The sequence below is a fragment of the Tachyglossus aculeatus genome, chromosome 17, assembly GCF_015852505.1.
Source record: "Tachyglossus aculeatus isolate mTacAcu1 chromosome 17, mTacAcu1.pri, whole genome shotgun sequence".
NCBI lineage: Eukaryota > Metazoa > Chordata > Mammalia > Monotremata > Tachyglossidae > Tachyglossus > Tachyglossus aculeatus.
The window spans coordinates 8981129-9001651 of NC_052082.1; the positions used below are offsets into that span (position 1 = coordinate 8981129).

At 44.9% G+C, this 20523-nt stretch overlaps 1 protein-coding gene and 1 non-coding gene across 2 annotated transcripts in view; both read right to left on the reverse strand.

Annotated features, from left to right (window-relative positions):
* The window catches only part of ADAMTS3 (ADAM metallopeptidase with thrombospondin type 1 motif 3), a 184482-nt gene that overhangs the window by 106939 nt on the left and 57020 nt on the right, over positions 1-20523 (reverse strand). Inside the window, exon 4 of the mRNA XM_038758782.1 lies at positions 4241-4397. Within this exon, the coding sequence (XP_038614710.1) occupies positions 4241-4397 (157 nt within the window). The remainder of the gene's footprint in view (positions 1-4240; positions 4398-20523) is intronic.
* Positions 12038-12175, reverse strand: LOC119939826. The gene has a single exon (XR_005454789.1). It is a non-coding gene; the product is annotated as a small nucleolar RNA SNORA7 (small nucleolar RNA).

The following is a 20523-nucleotide window of genomic DNA, read 5'->3' on the forward strand; positions in this document are numbered from 1 at the left end:
TCAATACAATTGAATGAATTAATGAATGAGTATAAAGTGGCATTGAAGTCTGCCTGAGGAATCTCTTATCCAGATGTTGCGACTTCATCTTGGCTTCCATTTCTTTTCTCTCCCCTTGACCATAGTTTTAGTACAAAGGGGATGTTTAGTTGCAAAGCTATTGCTATGGAGGACTGGAAGGCAGGGTGGGAGAGAGGAGATCAACCTTCGGACCAAATTCCACATATCCAGGAAACACCACCGGTTTTCCGATGGGCAGCATTGTAAACTGGTGAAGGACACCCACAAGGTTTTTGGAGTTCTCCAAAAGATACAAATGTTCTCTTTCTCTCTCCCCAGTCTAGTAGAAAACCCATTTTCCAACTTTTTAAAAATATGGTATTAATGAAGCACTTACTATGTGCCAGGCACTGTACTAAGCACTAGGGTTTTTGTTGTCATGCTGTCTAGTCGTATCCGACCCATAGCAACGCCATGGACACATCTCTCCCAGAACGCCCCACTTCCATCTACAATCGTTCTTGTAGGGTAGATACAAGTTAATCATGTGGGACATAATCTCTGTTCCATGGGGGTCTCACAGTCTTAACCCCCATTTCACAGATGAGGTAACAGGCACAGAGAAGTGAAATGACTTGCATAAGGCCACACAGCAGACAAGCGGCAGAGCGGGGATTAGAACTCATATCCTCCTGGCTTCTAGGCCCACGCTCTATCCACCAGGCCACACTGCTTCTCTTCTTCCCATCCCACCAAAAATAAAATCTCTATCCTGATCTGTTCTCCCATAAGCTTAGTACAGTGCGCTGCGCACAGTAAGCACTCAATACGAGCCTTGGATTGATGGATTCCTCCCCAAGTGAGCTCTAACATTTTTCAATATGAAACAAAATGGCTGAAGGCTCAACTCTCTTAAAAGTCAGCCGAGGTTGTGCGTCCTGTCAGTGAAATAACAGCCCAAAGTGAAAGAGAAGGCGCCAGGTCCTGGGAAGGCATCATGGGAAGCAGCACGGCCTAATGAGAAGCAGTATAGTGTAGAGGATAGAGGATGGGCCTAAGAGTCAGAGGACCTGGGTTCTAATCCTGCTCCGCTACTTGTCCGCTGCGTGACCTTGGGCAAGTCACTTTACTTCTCTGTGCCTTAGTTACCTCACCTGCAAAATGGGAATTGAGACTGTGAGCCCCCCATGAGACAGGGACTGTCCAACCCGATTTGCTTGCATCCAGCCCCGTGCTTAGTACAGTGCCTGATGATGATGATGATGGCATTAAGCGCTTACTATGTGAAAAGCATTGTTCTAAGTGCTGGGGAGGATACAAGGTGATCAGATTGTCCCATGTGGGGCTTACAGTCTTCATCCCCATTTTACAGATGAGGTAACTGAGGCACAGAGAAGTTTAGTGTCTTGCCCAAAGTCACACAGCTGACATTTGGCAGAGCCAGGATTTGAACCAATGAGCTCAGTCTCTCAATCCAATACTCTTTCCATTGAGCCATGCTGCTGGCACATGGTAAGTGCTTAACAAATAACATACTACTACTACTACTACTAATAATAATAATGAATAGGGCACGGGACTGGGAGTCTGAAGGACGTGGGTTCTAGTCCCTGCTCCTCATTTGTCTGCTGTGTGACCTCGGACAAGTCACTTCACTATGTCTCAGTTCCCTCATCTGTAAAATGGGAATTAAGACTGAGAGCCCTGTGTAGGACAGGGACTGTGTCTGACCTGATTATCTTGTATCTACTCCAGCATTTAGTACAGCCTGGCACATAGTAAGCACTTAACAAATACCACAGTTCTTGATATTATTATGGGAAGCGTACTGAGCATGACCTGGAATCAGACATCTCTTCCCCCTTCCTTTCCCAATACCATCACGTTATCAGCAGACTAAAATTGCTCTAACTTCCGAAAACCAGGAAGTGTGCCAGTATCACACTGAGGTAACCTGGGACCAGACTGTAGAAGAGAAAGTGTGCTAGTAAAAGCGTTATTAAGAGGCATGCTGAAAATTAGCTGCATGCACCCAGAGTCAGGGCTTTTTCCATGTCTCCTGGAAATAACCACTAGTTTACTCATTGCAGGGAAAGTGTAATTTTTGCTCGGGAAGGAGGACGAACAGTTGATTCCCACTGCCGTTGATTCCCACTGCCTTTATGCTCTGGAGGCTCTTTTACGAGGGGAGTGAGTGGAGAGGGACAGAAGCAGCATACACTTTGATGATTTATTATTTGCTCCTACTGAACGTTTTCTATCAGTCTATCAGTCAACGGTATTTACTGAGTGCTTACTATGCGCAGAGCACTGTACGAAGCGCTTGGGAGAGTACAACAGAATTAGCCCATAGCAAACTCACAACCAAACAATGGTAGTCATCGAATGCTGCCTGTGTGCAGAGCACTGTACTAAAGTGTTTGGGAGAGCACAGTATAAAGAGCAGGTATGCTCTCAGGCAGTGTTTCTCAAGGGTGACTTGGCTGTGCACTGGCTTCCAAACCACTTTCGAGCTAATAAAGGAGACAAGGCAGAAATGCAATCTATAGTCTGAAGATCTACTGATGGGGCGAGCCAAAGATCTCTAATTTCCGTGCCCTGCAATGGATTGGGGGTGACAAGTTGAGGGGGCACAGGAGAGAGAGAAAACAGAACATGAGGTAGGGAGAGAGAGGGAAGGAAGAGACCTGGCAAAGCCAGAGCTGAATCCTCCCTCTGTGACTCCTGAATGCTAATGACTGATGAATAAAAAAAATAAAATAAAATAAATGATAGTATTTGTTAAGCTATGTGCCAAGCACTATTCTAAGCACTGGGGAAGATACAAGGTAATCAGGTTGCCCCACGTGGGGCTCACAGCTTTAAATCTCCATTTTACAGACGAGGTAACTGAGGCACAGAGAAGTGACTTGCCCAAAGTCACACAGCTGACAAATGGCGGAGCCGGGATTAGAACCCACGACCTCTGACTCCCAAACCCATGCTCTTTCCATTAAGCCATGCTGCTTCTCATATAGTGGACAGTCCAAAGATCTGAGTTCCAGTCCTAGCCCAGCCACTGATTTTCTGGGTGATCTCAGGGCAGAAACTTAACCTCTGTGCCTCAGTTACCTCATGTGTCAAATGTGGATTCGAACCTGGGATTTAATGGCAGCTCTGCCATTTGTGTGCTGTGTAATCTTGGGCAAATCACTTCACTTCTCTGTACCTCAGTTCTCTCATCTGTAAAATGGGGATTAAGACTGTGAGCCGCATATAGGACATGGACTTTGTCCAGCCTGATTAGCTGGTCTCTACCCAGCACTTTAGTACAGTACCTGCCACAAAATAAGTGCTTAACAAATACCACAATTATTATTATGAGGGACAAGATCATTCAGAAAGGGACCTCAGCACCCCCTAAAATGATTGTATTGAGGCCTTGCTCCCCACAACCAACCCCTGAGAGCAGTTGCACGTTAGAAGAGGGTCTCCATGAGACGTCAAAGGTTGAGATTCTTAACAGGGCTTCTCCCAACCCGAGTCCTCTTTTCTAGTTCTCTGCCCCAGAGGGAAGACCCCTGAACCAGGATTTCAATAGACCAGCTCTTCAACCTCAACAGCTGTTTTCCAGACTTTCTGGAAAAAAAGAAAAAAAAAAAGAACTCACCCTCTCTGCCTGTGCCAGAACTTTCTCTACCTGAGTGCTTCCAGCCTTCTTTGAAATAAGTAGCTGTTTGTTCCTCAACCCCTGGCTTCTTCAACATTTGCAAAAGGTTAGGGGGAGGGGTGAGTCTAAGGTCTCAGAGCAGACTGCGCGGTAATTATTTTCGGATGGACCAACCACGCTGGCTTTGAAACAGAGGCTGATTCTTGGCTCCGTGAAACTCCAAACCCACCAAAAGAATAACTTCTTTGAAAATTACATTCACGTTGCAAAGTCTAGCAGATCCATCTAAAAAGCCTGACTATTTTCACGTTTTTGTTTACTTGAGGACGGAAAAGACATCTTTTACCTAACGCTTTCAACGTCAGCCCAAACAGCTACTTGACCTCAAGAAATATGCACCATGATTTATTCATGAGTAGGTGTGGCCATGGATGGGTGAGCAACTCCCCAGTCACTGGCTTCCGCGTGGATTAAAAGTGGTCGAAGACTTTCCCGTCTCTAAATACAGACTCCCCCTTACTCCTTCTAGCTTATTCGGGAAGGTTCAAGGAGGCTGAAGGTGATTTTGTCCCGTTGCTTTCCGGCTCCTACCTCGGCTGATAAAATCTGGGATACTCTCCGGGGAAGATTGCTTTCTCGCTGATCTCTTGTAGACCACGTGAATCCTTCCTTTCTCTTCTTCCATCTGCTTGCCTCTTTCCAGAGGCTCAATGAAATATTCATCGCTATCCGTTCTTATCATGCCGGCCTGGAGAAAGAACAGAGCATTATTAGATGGGTAAATTTGTAAGCCCCAACAATCTGGTCTCTAACATAAGTGAAGGTCGCTCACAAGTGGCACATAAATTTTGGCCAGGGTTGAATGTGGGGGGGCAATTCCAAGGTCTAAAAATAAACATAACGGGTGCCTTTCCTGCACTTTTAACTGAGAATGTTTTAGTCATCAAAGACAGTAACATATCCCCATTAGAATATCCTTCTTTCACAGTAATGCTACTGAATTTTAATGTGGTCTTTGTTTAAAGTGCTGCCCCACTTGTAGATAACATTCTGGTTTTGCATCATTGGTTCCAATCCCTCCCCTTCCTAACCCGCTCAACCTCTGAAGGATTCTGACCATCTTGAATGGAGAGCTAAAACCCACATCAATATAGCAATAAATAATATTAGATAGCTTGTCTGCTAACCAAGGTGCCTGTTTGCTGAATAGGATGTGAAAGGCAACATTCTGAAAATCAATTCTTTACAAACGTACACATAAAAAAGATCTAGCGCATTGTATTCCATTGTGAGTCCTATTTACATCACTATTTGTGCAGGTTTAGTGGTTAATTATTGATTTTAAATATATTTATATCATTTTGGCCAATTTTTTGGATCTCGGGAATGCCATTACTGCACTTATCTGTTCTTCCGGTGGGGCACTATTTTTCGTTTTCGCTCTTTCACTAAACACTTCATTTTCATGGACTCGATTAAGAACCCTAACATGGGAATAGCAGTAAAGCAAGAGTCGAGATTACATCATCTGGACCAAATTATATGCATCTTTGTCTTTAACCTCAGTTTATAAAGATCAACTTTTCAAAACGTTCATTGCAGTTTGCTCAGATGTTCAGGCACAACCTAAGGTCCCACTGCCCCAGAGGACACTCGGACATTGGCTCGGTAGCATAGGTTGCTTTCCGAACTTTTCCAAATGGAATTGGGGTGCGATAGTCCCTATAAACGGCCCCTGACCCCACTCTGACCTTATCCCATGAGAGCAGGTCGGCATTTTTGTCTCAGACTCTTGGTATGATTACAGTGGATGAGGATTGGAAAAGGAGCGTGGCCCAGTGGCCAGAGCATGGGCTCGGAAGTCAGAGGATGTGGGTACTAATCCAGGCCCCGCCACTTATCTGCTGTGAGGCCTTGGGCAAGTCACTTCACTTCTGTGTCCCTCAGTTACCTCATCTGGAAAATGGGTCCAACCTGATTACCTTGCATCTACCCCAGTGCGTAGAACAGTGCTTGGCACGTAGTAAGTGCTAGACAAATACCACAATAATAATTATTATTATTGTTGTCTGTCATGTGCCTAATTTTATAGGCTAGGCCTCGAACTTCACGAACTCCCTAATCTTGGCTCAGTCACGTAACGCAGTTTCTACTTAAAGTTAATATAACGCTGACTTCATCAAAGCAGTCTTTGGGACAATGTGTTCTGAATAAATCTTGGCATATGCCTGTTTTTTTTTTTATTTATACAGGTTAGTACTTCCTTAAATTGTGAGTCTATATTTAGATCTAACCTAAATACAGAGGAGTAAGAAGAGCAAAGCCAGCAGATTTCTACTGGTTTCCCTTATTAACTACTAACAGATTTATTTGGTGATGAGAGAATAAACATGCAGTGTTGCAGAGGTGATAGATTCCTTATACCTGCAGCTTCATCTCAGTCACTCCACATGCCACTATAAGATGCCAATTCCACATCTTTTTTCAGCTCTCCAATTCAATCTATATAACACACAGTTTCACAAAGGCTCCGTGGAAAATAACAGTTATGACATTAACGATGGGGTTTATTTAGATCTGACTGTGTTCCAAGCACTGTGCCAAGCTCTGGGGTAGATACGAGTTCATCAGATAAGACTTATTGCCATTATTACCATTTTAACGGCAATAAGTGGTATTTGTTAAGCGCTCACTCTGTCCAGCCCTGTACTATGCATTGGAATAGATACAGTATAAACAGATCCAACACAGTCCACTCACTACTTGGAGCTTCCTTCCCTTTTACAGATGAGGCAACTGAAGCACAGAGAAGTTAAGCGACTTGTTCAAGGTCACACAGCAGACAAAGTGGGGAGCTGGGATTAAAACCCAAGTCCATGCTCTTTCCATTAGGCCATGCCCGCTGGCCTCTACCATGACTGTCAAGCAAGGAAATGGGCCAGTGTAGAGTCATCTGAGCACTTCACAGGGCAGACCTGTGCTCTCACAAAGCCATGGGGCAGTCCTGCCTGAGAGGCAGCTTGGCTTTAATCATGCATTTTTTATGATATTTGTTAAGCAATTACTATGTGCCAAGCACTGCACTTAGTAGAAAAAGCAGGGGTCTGAGAATCAGAAGAGCTGGGTACATATCTTGGCTCTGCCAACTGCTTGCTGTATGATCTGGGGAAGTCAATCAATCAATCAATCGGGAAGTCACTTCTAACATCTACATGCCTCAATTTCCTCAGCTGTAAAATGGGGATTCATTCAATACCTGTTCTACCTCCTGCTTAGACTGTGAGCCCCATGTGGGATGGGGGTGTATCCAACCTGATTAACTTGTATCTACCCCAGTGCTTAGAACAGTATGTAGTATGTGCTTAACAAATACAACAACAATAACAATAATGATAATAACATCAATAGTAACAACAGCAACTACAACAACAATAATAATAATCTAATGCCAGCCACGGCAGCTAGAACCACAATTTGTCTGATGCAAACCAGAAAGGATGCGCTTACGCCTAGACCGTGTGCTCATTTTGGGAAGCGAATATATCTGTTTGTTGTTGCATTGTACTCTCCCAAGCACTTAGTACAGTGCTTTGCACACAGTAAGCGCTCAATAGACGATCAAATGAACCCCAAACACACTTCCAGTACTTTCTTACTGCCCCGCCTCTGCAATGACATAAATTCTGCCCTTCCATGAATGTGAGGAAGGAGGAAGGTGAGAGGCCTGCATAAACATCTACCCCTTTAAAAGATGGCTTCTCCTGTGATGGACATCTGCCAAACCTCGGTCTGGTCACAAGGACCCTGACCCTCCTCTAGTGGCCTCCAAGGTGGCCCCTCACCTGCTCTTGGCCCGGCCAGTGGCTTTCCCACCGGGCCAGCGGACGCAACGAGTGAATAGCCGAGCAGGGAGTCAACCCATGGCGAAATGCAGGTGGGAATTTGTTGCAAAACACCTCACTAAGGCTACGACATTGTCGACCCAATTGACCAGAAGAGCCCTCTTGCTAGCCAACTCGCTATCCCCTCGCTACCCACTGTGATTTTAGCTGCCTAGTTTAGCCAGCAAGTCTTTTTAGTATTCCTGCTGAACCTGCCGATCATGTGAGATGCCCTAAATATTAATAATGATAATAAGTTGCTATTCTATTTATTTTGTTAATGATGCACATTTAGCTTTAATTCTATTTATTCTGACAACTTGACACCTGTCCACATGTTTTGTTTTGTTGCCTGTCTCCCCCTTCTAAACTGTGAGCCCGTTGTTGGGTAGAGACCATCTCTATATGTCGCCAACTTGTACTTCCCAAGTGCTTAGTACAGTGCTCTGCACACAGTAAGCACTCAATAAATACGACTGAATGAATGAATAATTACAGTATTTGTTAAGCACTGAGTATGTTCCAAGCACTGTTCTTAGCCTGGGGTAGATACAAGTTAATCAGGTTGGACGCAATCCCTGTCCCACATGGGGCTCACAGTCTTATCCCCATTTTCCAGAAGAGGTAACTGAGGACCAGAAAAGTGAAGCGACTTGCCCAAGGTCACATAGCAGACTTGTAGTGGAGCCGGAATTAGAACCCACATCCTTCAGACTCCCAGCCCCAAACTCTACCCACTAAGCCACGCCGCTTCTCTCAGCAGTTCTTGGGCCAGAAATCTTCAACAAAGATAACCTTATCCCATTCAAGACACTTCCCTACGTTTGGCAGTTTCACCAGCAACCCACCGAGAAGCAGTGTGGCTTAGTGGCTAGAGCATGGGCCTGGAAATCGGAAGGACCTGGGTTCTAATCCTGCCTCTGCCATTTGTCCACTGTGTGACCTTGGGCACTGGGCCTCACTGGGCCTCAGTTACCTCATCTGTAACAAAAATGGGGATTAAGACTGTGAGCTCCAAGTAGGACATAGACTGAGTCCAATCTTGTCTCTACCCAAAGCACTAAATACAGTGTCTGACATATAGTAAGCATTTAAGAACCATTCAGAAAAATCCTTGGCCAACATCTCCTGCCCTACTGCGGACCTCCTGGTATCTTTGTACGGGCCCTGCAGCTCCCAGGCAGAGGAGGCTCTTTGGCCTTCGAGGGAGTGCTAAGAAGAACTTTGGCTGGACTCTGTGCTGGGGAACTCTACAAGGCAGAGTTCATTGGATTTTGCTCTGCCAAGATCATCTTAATACGTTTGGTATCCCCATGTGTGGTTGGCACACTGGAAAAAAAACGCAGGTGCCAATTTGAAGGGAAATATGGTGAGGCCAGACTGAACTTGCTCCGTCACTTTCCTGCATGTTGAAAGTTTAACTGCTGCCCCTTGAAGCACTGAAATGGCCAGCCATCATTTCAAATCTACAGATTTGAGACAGCAGCTAGCTTTCCTACCAATCAGTCAATGCCTACGGCGTGCAGAGCACTAAACGGTATTTTCAAAGCACTCGCTGCATGGCAAATACTGTGCTGAGTGCTGGAATAGATACAATCAGATCAGACGCAGTCCCTGACCCACGTGGGGGCTCACAGTCTAAAAGGAAGGGCGATCGAGTATTCAATCCCCTTTTACAGACGAGGAAATTGAGGCACAGAGGAAGGAGCTAAGTGACTTGCCCGAGGTCACACAGCAGGCAAGTGGCAGAGCCGGGATTAGAACCCAGGTCTCTTGACCCACAGATCTTTGCTCTTCCCACTCAGCCATTCTGCTTCCATGGGTCCAGAGTGGAAATGGATCCCTGCTCCGGCTATGAACTCCAGTTACGCGCGTCCAGTTTGGGCTAGTACAGAGGCAAACACAGTCAATCAATCAATCAATCAATCGTATTTATTGAGCGCTTACTATGTGCAGAGCACTGTACTAAGCACTTGGGAAGTACAAATTGGCAACACATAGAGACAGTCCCTACCCAACAGTGGGCTCACAGTCTAAAAGACTGTCAGTCAGTACTGATAGCCCTAACAGTCTCTTTTCTCTCTTATCCTGAGGTAAGACAGCCATCATAATGGTCTTTTAGACTGTGAGCCCACTGTTGGGTAGGGACTGTCTCTATATGTTGCCAATTTGTACTTCCCAAGTGCTTAGTACAGTGCTCTGCACACAGCAAGCGCTCAATAAATACGATTGATGATGATAATGGTCGTGTTTTTTAAGCGCTTACTATGTCCCAAGCTCTGTACTAGAAAAGCAGCGTGGCTAGAGAAGCAATGTGGCTCAGTGGAAAGAGCACGGGCTTTGGAGTCCGAGATCATGGGTTCAAATCCCGCTCCACCAACTGTCAGCTTTGGGCAAGTCACTTCACTTCTCTGGGCCTCAGTTACCTCATCTGGAAAATGGGGATTAAGACTGTGAGCCCCCCATGGGATAACCTGTTCACCTTGTAATTTCCCCTTGTAACCGCCCCAGAGTTTAGAACAGTGCTTGGCACATAGGAAGTGCTTAATAAATGCTATTATTATTATTAAGTACTGAGGTTATGACAATATAATCAAATCAGAAACAGCCCCTGTCCCAGATGAGGCTCCCACTCTAAGGGGGAGAAGTAGCAGATATTTAATTCCCATTTTGGAGATGGGAAAACCGAGGGACAGAGAAGTTGACTCAAGTCACACAGCAGGCAAGTGGCGGAGCCAGGATTAGAACCCAGTTCAACTGATCATTTAGGCTCACCACCTCCATCCTGTGTGATTTTTCTCCACTTGAGTATTGTGAAGATTTAATAAGATTAGGCCAGAAACTTCTTGAGGGCGGGCTCTGGGTATATTTTTCTCCTCTATAATTTCCCCAGCCATTCCAAACAGTACCTGCATAGGGCAGATCTTTCTTAGATACTGTTCAATAAAAGAGTAATTTATGTACTAAGTGATTCATGACCTTAGATGATAAGCTCATTGTGGACAGGAAACGTCTACTAACTCTGCTGCATTGTACTCTCCCAAACACTTAGTACAGTGCTCTGAACACAGTAAGCGCTCAATAAGTACCATTGATTGCTTGATTGATTCTGCCCCAAGAGGAAATAAAGAACATCTGTGAACTTTTCCAACAATGGAACCAAATGAGAGGATCAGAGTTGAAACCTTTGACTGGTCTCTGAGCCAGAACAACAACAGACAGGCTTAGCCAAACCACTTTTCTCTCTCATAACTGGATGAAGTCATCTGCACAGTCAAAAGACACCAGGAAACATGCTGTAATTCTGTTTTCCTGGGTTACAAGATCCTAATATAGATTGTGACTGGGGATAGTAATAATGGTATTTAATAAATCGCTTCTATGTGCCAAACAGGTTGCTAAGCACTGGGATAGATATAACATCATTCAGCCAGGCACAGTCCTTTTTCCACTTAGAGTTTACAATCTACATGTAAGAAAAAAGGCATCTTATTCCCATTTTACTTTCCCAAGGACATTAGAACCTAGGTCTCCTGATTCCCCTCCCATTCTCTTTCCACTAGTTAATGCCACAAAGACTGGAATCTGATCGAATGCTTCTTTTCCTCTTTTTTCTCTTATTTTTCTTGATGCATTCCTTCTTCTTTATCCTCCCCTTGCCCACCCCAAATACATAAATGAATTCCAGGCAACCTTTTTTTATGGTATTTGTTAAACACGTACTATGTGCCAGGCACTGTACTAAGCACTGGGATATTGTTGTTGTCTTACGCTTTTGAGTCGTGGCTGACACATATTCATTCATTCATTCAATTGTAGTTATTGAGCGCTTATTGTGTGCAGAGCACTGTACTAAGCACTTGGAAAGTACAATTCAGCAATAAAGAAAGACAATTTCTGCCCACAATGGGCTTACAGTCTAGAACTGGGGGGAGACAGACATCAAAACAAGTAAACAGGCATCAATAGCATCAATATAAATATAATTATATACACACACACAAAAACAAGTAAATAGGCATTAATATAAATAAATAGATTTACAGATAATGTACACATATACAAAAGTGTTGTGGGGCGGGGTGGGGGGGTAGAGAAGAGGGAGTGAGTCAGGGGGTGGGGAAGGGAGGGGAAGCTGAGGAAAAGGGGGGCTTAGTCTGAGAAGGCCTCCTGGAGGAGGTGAGCCTTCAGTAGGGCTTAGGAGGGGAGAAGTGTGGTTGGCAGATTTGAAGAGGGAGGGCATTCCCGGCGAGAGGTAGGACGTGGGCCAGGGGTTGAGTTGACGATCGGACAAGCGAGAATGAGGCACAGTGAGAAGCAATGTCATGGACGTATCTCTCCCGGATCACCCCATGTCCATCTGCCATCGTTCTGGTAGTGTATCCACAGAATTTTCTTGGTAAAAATACAGAAGAGGTTTACCATTGCATCTTTCCACGCAGTAAAACCTGAGTTTCTGCCCTCAACTCTCTCCCATGATGCTGCTGCCTAGCACAGGTGAGTTTTGACCTGTAGCAGATTGCCTGCCACTCGCTAGCCACTGCCCAAGCTAGGAATGGAATGGATAGGCCTCTGCTTGACTCTCCCTCCCATAGTCGAGACTGGTAGAGGACTGGAAACTCTCCAGGTGCGACCCTGAGTCGTGGAAGCACTGAGATGGATGCAAGATAATCAGGTTGGACCATTATCTGGAAGTAGTTGCACAAACATTTTTCACTCTGAAAGAAACAAACCAGTTGACACCAAGCACAGTTCGAGTACCCGTGATCCCCATGGGCTCCCAACCCTCACCACCTAAGTTGGAACACCGAATAACTTATTTCCAAGGCCTCAGTTTTTGACACCGACACTGCTCCCTTTCAAGGGCAGCCTGTGGCGATTGAAATGTGCTGGCCGTTAGGTGACCATCATCATCATTGATAATTATGTGCAGAGCACTGTACTAAGCACCTGGGAGAGTACGATGCAACAGTGTAGACAGACACATTCCCTGCTCGTCATGGATTTACAGTCTAGAGGGGGAGACATTAATATAAAGAAATAATTTATAATCTATATTTTAAAGATATGTACTTAAGTGCTGCAGGGTTGGGGAAGGGGTGAATATCAAGAGTCCAAAGGTCACAAATCCAAGTCCATAGATGGTGCAGAAAGGAGAGGGGACCGGGGAAAAGAGGGCTTAATCAGGGAAGGCCTCTTGGAGGAGATGTGACCTTAATAATGCTTTGTAGGTGGGGAGAGTGGTGGTCTGGCGTATATGAAGGGGGAATTCCGGGCAAGGGGGAGGACAAGGGAAAGGGGTCAGCAAGAACTGTTTAGCGATGGCATTCTTACAACGGGAAACCAGCACCAGAGATGTTTCTGAACATTAGCGTCAGCTCTCATTCATTCAGTTCATTCAATTGTATTTATTGAGTGCTTACTGGATGCAAAGCACTGAACTAAGCTCTCCCCCAGGACCATGTCCCATTTGCAGATCCCATCGACATGCTGAGGCAGCTAGCTCTCCCCACCCCTGTGTCTGGTGGGGGTCGATCCTTAGAATAAGATGGTGCCTGTGACACTGCCCTCGATCTCTGGAATCTACCTTTGGGATAGATCTCCTGCTCACCCTTAGTCTTCGTCCACAATAATAATAATAAAAGAAATAATCATTGTGGTATTTGTTAAGCACTTCCTATGTGCAAAGCACTGAACTATTTATTTCTATTCTATTCTATTTATTTTATTTTGTTAATATGTTTTGTTTTGTTCTCTGTCTCTCCCTTCTAGACTGTGAGCCCACTGTTGGGTAGGGACAGGGACCGTCTCTATATGTTGCCAACTTGTACTTCCCAAGCGCTTAGTACAGTGCTCTGCACACAGTAAGCGCTCAATAAATACGATTAATTGATTGAACTAAGCTCTCCCCCAGGACCATACCCCATTCATGGATCCCATCGACGTGCTGAGGCAGCTAGGTCTCCCCAGCCCTGTGTCTGGTGGGGGTCGATCCTTAGATGGCACCTGTGACACCGCCCTCAATCTCTGAATTTTCTACTTTTGGGATAGATCTCCTGCTCACCCTTAGTCTTTGTCCACAATAATAATAGGAATAATAATTGCGGTATTTGTTAAGCACTTACTAAGTGCCAGGCACTCTACTAAGCACTGTAATAGGCACAAGGTAATTGGGTTGGACATAGTCCCTGTCCCACATAGGCCTCACAGTCTTAGTCCCCATTTTCCGGATGAGGCAATTGAGGCCCAGAAATGCGAAGTGACTTGCCCAAGGCCATACTGCAGAAAAGTGAAGAGCTGGGATTGGAACCCAGGTCCTTCTGACTTGCAGGCCCGTGCTCTAACCACTAAGCCACACCGCTTCGACCCAATTCTAGATTAGAATATTATTGACAATATTCTTGGCATGGTCAGCCCTCCCTGTGGAAAACTGGGGCTACTGCATTGTCCAGAATTCCAGCTATGTGGCACTGACCTTACCATGCTCCCTGGCCCATCAATCACCCAACAAGGGGCACCCTATGCAACCCTTCATGTTTCATATCTTGGGTCCTTACCACTGAACCAACAGAACCCAAAAATAAGGCCGCTGTGCCACAGTGACCAGACAAAAGTCCCATGAATCACCAGACCAAATTCCTAGTCCCGAATCTTAACTAAAATCCCTTTCGCTTCCGGGACAACTTACCCTGAGCCCCAGAGAAAGGCTATAACTTCCTCAGATTGAATTAAGGCTTCAAAAGAGATTGACTGCCCGTAGCATCCTAACTTGGCTTTATTATATTGGAGTGCCAAACCACATGATTGGCCCTCATCACCCTTACGGCTTCCTTTAAGCAAATAGTCCAGGAGGATGACTAACTGTTCAGGCAAGTAATAGAGTCATCTGTTCCCATCATTTCTTCATTTTTATAGTTAATACATTTCTTCAATCCTACACAATTTACTGAACTGAGAGAACTCTTGTCTTCACAGAACCCTTCTGGCTTGTGTTCTGACAGAATCATTCCGTCCCTCGGGTTCAAAATGTCAGGACGAGTGCAGTCAATGTCACAGTCGAAGGGTCTTTCCTTGATGGTTAATTGGCAGCACTGGCCTGGCAATGCCCAGTTCCTTTTCAGACTAACGAGTGGCTTTCCTGCCACCTTTCTGGGCAAAATTTGGATTTTGCACCGCTCGTTGCTAGGTTACTGGCGTAAGACCTTATCTTGGCAGGGGGCTTTTGTTTAAATGATCCATTTGCTGCAGATTTGTTTTGCCTCTGCTTGAAAGTATCTGTTTCCATCGACTGGAGACAGTCCAGAAGCTTAACTTGGCTTCCCTTTCCAGCTTTAGTAGTTGAATTCCCTCCCCCCATCCTGCTCCCCTCCATATTCAGTCTACAAAGACACAGAAGCTTGTAATCATATCCAGGAGGGGTAACCCCCTCCCTCTGCCCCCCCACTGTTGTTGTTGTTTTTTTTTAACAGGGTTTGTAACTTGTGAGGCTGAAGTGGAATTCCAAATTTCTACATTTACGACAATTGAACGAAAGGTGATTTAAAGCCATTGATGTATTTGGATTAGGGGGAGAGACTGAAGCTGTTTAGTTGAGGACTTAGTTTTGGGGAAGGTTTCTTTCTAAAGAATGACTATTACAATAATAACAATAATAATAATGATGATGGTATTTGTTAAGTGCTTACTATATGCAAAGCACTGTTCTAAGCACTGGAGAGTTACAAGGTGATTAGGCTGTCCCATGGGGGGCTCACAGTTTTAATCCTCATTTTACAGATGAGGTAACTGAGGCCCAGGGAAGTTAAGTGACTTGCCCAAAGTCACACAGCTGACAGTTGGTGGAGCTGGGATTTGAACCCATGACCTCTGACTCCAAAGCCCGTGATCTTTCCACTGAGCCATGGAGGATGTCACCCTGGCAGATACATTTATACACGCAGACACTCCCATATGCATACACACATACACACACGTATATATAAACATATATGCATATATAAACACAAATATGGGTGTATATATATATACATTTATATTTATATATATATATATATAAAATCCTTAATTTTGAAGATGATGCTGCTGCCCATAAGATTCTATCAATACATGTTCTCATGTTTGCCCCATAATGAACCTACCTCTGCTTTTGAACTGGACTCTAGACCACCTGATCTTCACGAAGCCTTTTTCCTAAAAGAGCAATTCAGTCACTCAATCAATAGTATTTGTTGAGCTCTTATTGTGGGCAGAACACTGCACTAAGCACTAGTGGGTGTACACTAGAAGTAGAAAACAAAATTCCTGCCCTCAAGTACCTTACAGAGTAGTAGCGTGGCTCAGTGGAAAGAGACTGGGCTTTAGAGTCAGAGTCATGGGTTCTAATCCCGGCTCCACCGCTTGTCAGCTGTGTGACTTTGGGCAAGTCACTTCACTTCTCTGAGCCTCAGTTCCCTCATCTGTAAAATGGGGATGAAGACTGTGAGCTCTACGTGGGACAAACTTATCGCCCTGTAGCCCCCCAGAGCTTAGAACAGTGCTTTGCATATAGTAAGTGCTTAATAAATGCCATCATTATTATTACAGTCAGTGTACTGTGCGTAGTGCACTGTACTAAATGCTTGAAAGAGTACAAAAGAGGTAGATAATAACAATTATAATTATTATGGTAGTTGTTAGGTACTTACTATGTGCCAGGCATTCATTCATTCAATCATATTTATTGAGCGCTTACTGTGTGCAGAGCGCTGTACTAAGCGCTTGGGAAGTACAAGTTGGCAACATATAGAGACGGTTCCTACCCAACAGCGGGCTCACAGTCTAGAAGGGGGAGACAGTACTAAGCGCTATCCCTGCCCAAAGGGAGTTCATCTAAAGGGGAAGACAGACACAGATTAGATTACAGAAAGGAGAAAGAAGTGCTTCCTTCTCATGACTTCTGAATGTCAAGGGCAACCATTCCACTCCAATGGTCTAGCCTGTAAGCTCATTGTGGGCAGGGAATGTGTCTGTTTTTTTTTATAAGTGTACTCTCCCAAGCGCTTAATACAGTGCTTTGCAAACCGTAAGCACTCAATAAAGGATTGAATGAATAAACGAATGAATGACCCCCCCGCCCCAGCTGCTAAATACTGCTTGGCACCCAGATTGTCCCAAAACAAATTAACAGTGCACCCCTCTACATGCCTCTGGTGAATTGCCAGATGGTAAGTGCACAATTCTTTCCCAGCCAGCAGTGAAATCAATCTTCAAATCAATGAATGTATTTTCAGCTGCTGGAATTGACCCGCCAAAGTGTCAGAAGCGATCACGGATGTGATCGTCAGGTGGGAATTAAAGGGTCACTGAAATGAAGGTCAGATCAAACTGGCAAACCATGGACAAAACAGTTTGAATTTAACCTATAGGTCCCCTTTTAGGGCAGGTCAGTCGCAAAGTTCTGTGGGTCTATCAAGTCTCCTTATTGAGGGTCTTGGGGCATGGTTTTGTCCCCAAAAGCCTAAAACACACACAAAAAGGGATCAGCTAACAGGAGTAGGAGACAGGAAAGAAGGGAAAGAGGATGAGGGTCAACAGATTGTCAGGCAGTCAGACAATCTTATTCATTGAGTACTTATTGTGTGTGGAGAGCACTGTACTAAGTGCTTGGGAGAGTACAATTTAAAAATATAGTTGAGTGAGTTGGCAGACACATTTCCTACCCAAAATGAGCTTCCAGTCTAGATGGGGAGACAGACACTAGTATAAATAAATTACGGATATGTACGTAAGTGCTGTGGGTCTGAGGGTGGGGTGAATAAAGGGACTGAATCAGCATAGCCTAGTGGATAGAGCACGGGCCTGGGGGTCAGATGGACCTGGGTTCTAATCTCAACTCTGACACTTGCCTGCTGTGTGAGTTTTGGCAAATCACTTAATTTCTCTGTGCCTCAGTTACATCATCTGTAAAATGGGGATTAAGGGTATGAGCCCCATGTGAGACAGGGACTGTGTCCAACCTGATTACCTTGTATCTACCCCAGTACTTAGAACAGTGCTTGGTACAAAGTAAGTGCTTTACAGATGCCATTATTATTATTATTGCTACCTGTCTGCTGTGTGACCTTGGGCACATCACTGCACATAATAATAATAATAATAATGGCATTTATTAAGCGCTATGTGCAAAGCACTGTTCTAAGCGCTGGGGAGGTTACAAGGTGACCAGGTTGTCCCACTTGGGGCTCACAGTCTTCATCCCCATTTTACAGATGAGGGAACTGAGGCCCAGAGAAGTTCAGTGACTTGCCCAAAGTCACACAGCTGACAAGTGGTGGAGCCGGGATTTGAACCCATGACCTCTGACTCCAAAGCCCAGGCTCTTTCCACTGAGCCACACTGCTTCTCTGTGCCTCAGTTCCCCCATCTGTAAAATGGGGATTGAGACTGTGAGCCCCATGTGGACAGGAACTGTGTCCAACCTGATTTGCTGGTGTCCACCCCAGCGCCCCCCTTCTAGACTGTGAGCTCGTTGTTGGGTAGGGACCGTCTCTCTATGTTGCCAACTTGGACTTCCCAAGCACTTAGTACAGTGCTCTGCACACAATAAGTGCTCAATAAATACAATTGAATGAATGAACAAATACCCCAGTTGTTATTATAGCAAGCATTTTAATAACATAATAATCATTATTAACACTACTGCCAATGCCACCACCCATACTGCCAACCCCCAACATCACCACCGATGCCACTACCGCTACCACGATCTCCATCACAACCACTGTCAATGCCAGTGACCACCTTAGGCTCAACAACCCCAGCGCGTATCTATAAAGAAAACGGGCCAAACTGGCAACACAACACCACAAAGGTCACAAGGATACCAGTTGTCGCAGCTCCCACAGCCCCAGCTGAAAGAACAACGACCTTCACTCCGTTCGGAGGGCGAATCAATCTAGCCCTGCACACTACTGCTGGTTTCGCTTCTGAGGAAAAAAAACACCTAAACGCACAGAGAGTTCCTTCTACAGGACCCTAGTGGAGCAGTTCCTACAAAAACACACACAGAAACTCCCCCTATCCCATTAAAATCTAAAAGGGAGGGGAAAGCGTATTGCAAATATTCTGTACACAAATCAACGTGGGTGACGCACGATTGAAAATGATTCCCCTTCATGTCTTTCCAAGATCATAAAAAATAAGTTGGTGGCTGTCATCTGGGTCTTATCCTGGCTCTGAAAGGAGCAACAGAAAATACCACGCTGAGTTGTGTTTTTTTTTTTTTCCAATTCATCAGTAAATTCAGTTTCCTACCGACTGCCTGTGTAGGCGATTAATGGTTTTACAAGGTTCAATCTTATTCCAAATCGCCCTAAATCTGCTGAACCCAGCTTTTTGAAAAGCCATAAACCCCCACCAACGGATTAAGCAGTTGATTAACCGACACAAAACGACAGTTTCCCAAGCGGCCTATTGCTACCTGGTGTGATCAGGGTATGCAACAAACAGAACAGTGTGGGTTTGATTAAGAGGAGCAGATTTTAGAAACATCCATTCAGAGAGTGGAGGGTCGGATGTTGGAAACATATATTCAGATACTGGATTCCCAGATTTTAAAACTCTGCATTAGTATTGAGCCTTCTAGAGAAGCAGCGTGGCTCAGTAGGAAAGAGCCTGGGCTTTGGAGTCAGAGGTCATGGGTTCAAATCCCGGCTCCACCGATTGTCAGCTGTGTGACTTTGGGCAAGTCACTTAACATCTCTGTGCCTCAGTTCCCTCATCTGTAAAATGGGGATGAAGACTGTGAGCCCCCTGTGGGGCAACCTGATCACCTTGTAACCTACCCAGTGCTTAGAACAGTGCTTTGCACATAGTAAGTGCTTAATAAATGCCATTATTATTATTATTATTATTATTGATTACACAGCAACAGGCCTAGGACACATTGACTCTTTGGAAAGCCTGTTTTCAAGAGTACCCTTGGTTCCTGAAGGGATCAATCAGTGCTACTGACAGTGCTTACTGGGTGCAAAGCACCGTTAAGCACTTGGGAGAGTACAATATAACAGAGTTGGTAGATGTGTTCCCTGCCCACAACGTTTTCACTGCAAAATAATGAATTAATGTAACTCAAGAGAGGTCTCAGCAGGTCTGGAGGGCCCACTCAGCATTCCCTGTCCCAGGAATCTTGAAGATACAGAAGGCAAAACAATATACGGCCGGTGAGTGGGTGACAGTTCTTCTGGGTAACCCCGGCTTCTGCGCCTAACTTCTCATTGAAAATTCCCAGCCTGGTATAATGGAAACAGGAGATTTATCTTCTAATTCTAGCTACGCCGTTCGCCTACTATGTGACCTTGGACAAATCTCTTAAGTTCTTTCTCTGTGCTCCAGTCTTCACACCTACAAAAAGGGAATAAAATACCTGGGCCACTACCCGGCCTATGCAAGAAGACCGAGGCTTTCCGATGGAAAGGTGGACTCCATTCACAACCAGTCCGTTAATGAATTGACGGTACCTTTTGAGCGCTCACTGTAGGTAATAATAATAGTAATAATAATAAAAATAATAATCATAATGGCACTGTTCTAAGCACTGGGGAGGTTACAAGGTGATCAGGTTGTCCCACGGGGTGCTCACAGTCTTAATCCCCATTTTACAGATGAGGTAACTGAGGCATAGAGAAGTGAAGTGACTTGCCCAGAGTCACACAGCTGGCAGTTGGAGGAGCCGGGATTTGAACCCATGACCTCTGACTCCAAAGCCCAGGCTCTTTCCTAGTAGAACATTGGACTAAGGGCTTGTCTCCCAGGACTCACACTGAGCCCCTTGCAAGCTCGCGGAGACCTGCAGGTAGACACGTGGACAGATTGGAAGCCCCAGAGAAGCCAAGCTTTTTCGCACTGGCTCTCTCGGGCAACTTTTCAAATATTTTCAATCAATGAAACCAACCATAAAACCCAATATGTTCTGGCAAGTTATTTTTATAAATATTTATGCCTGCATAATCTAAG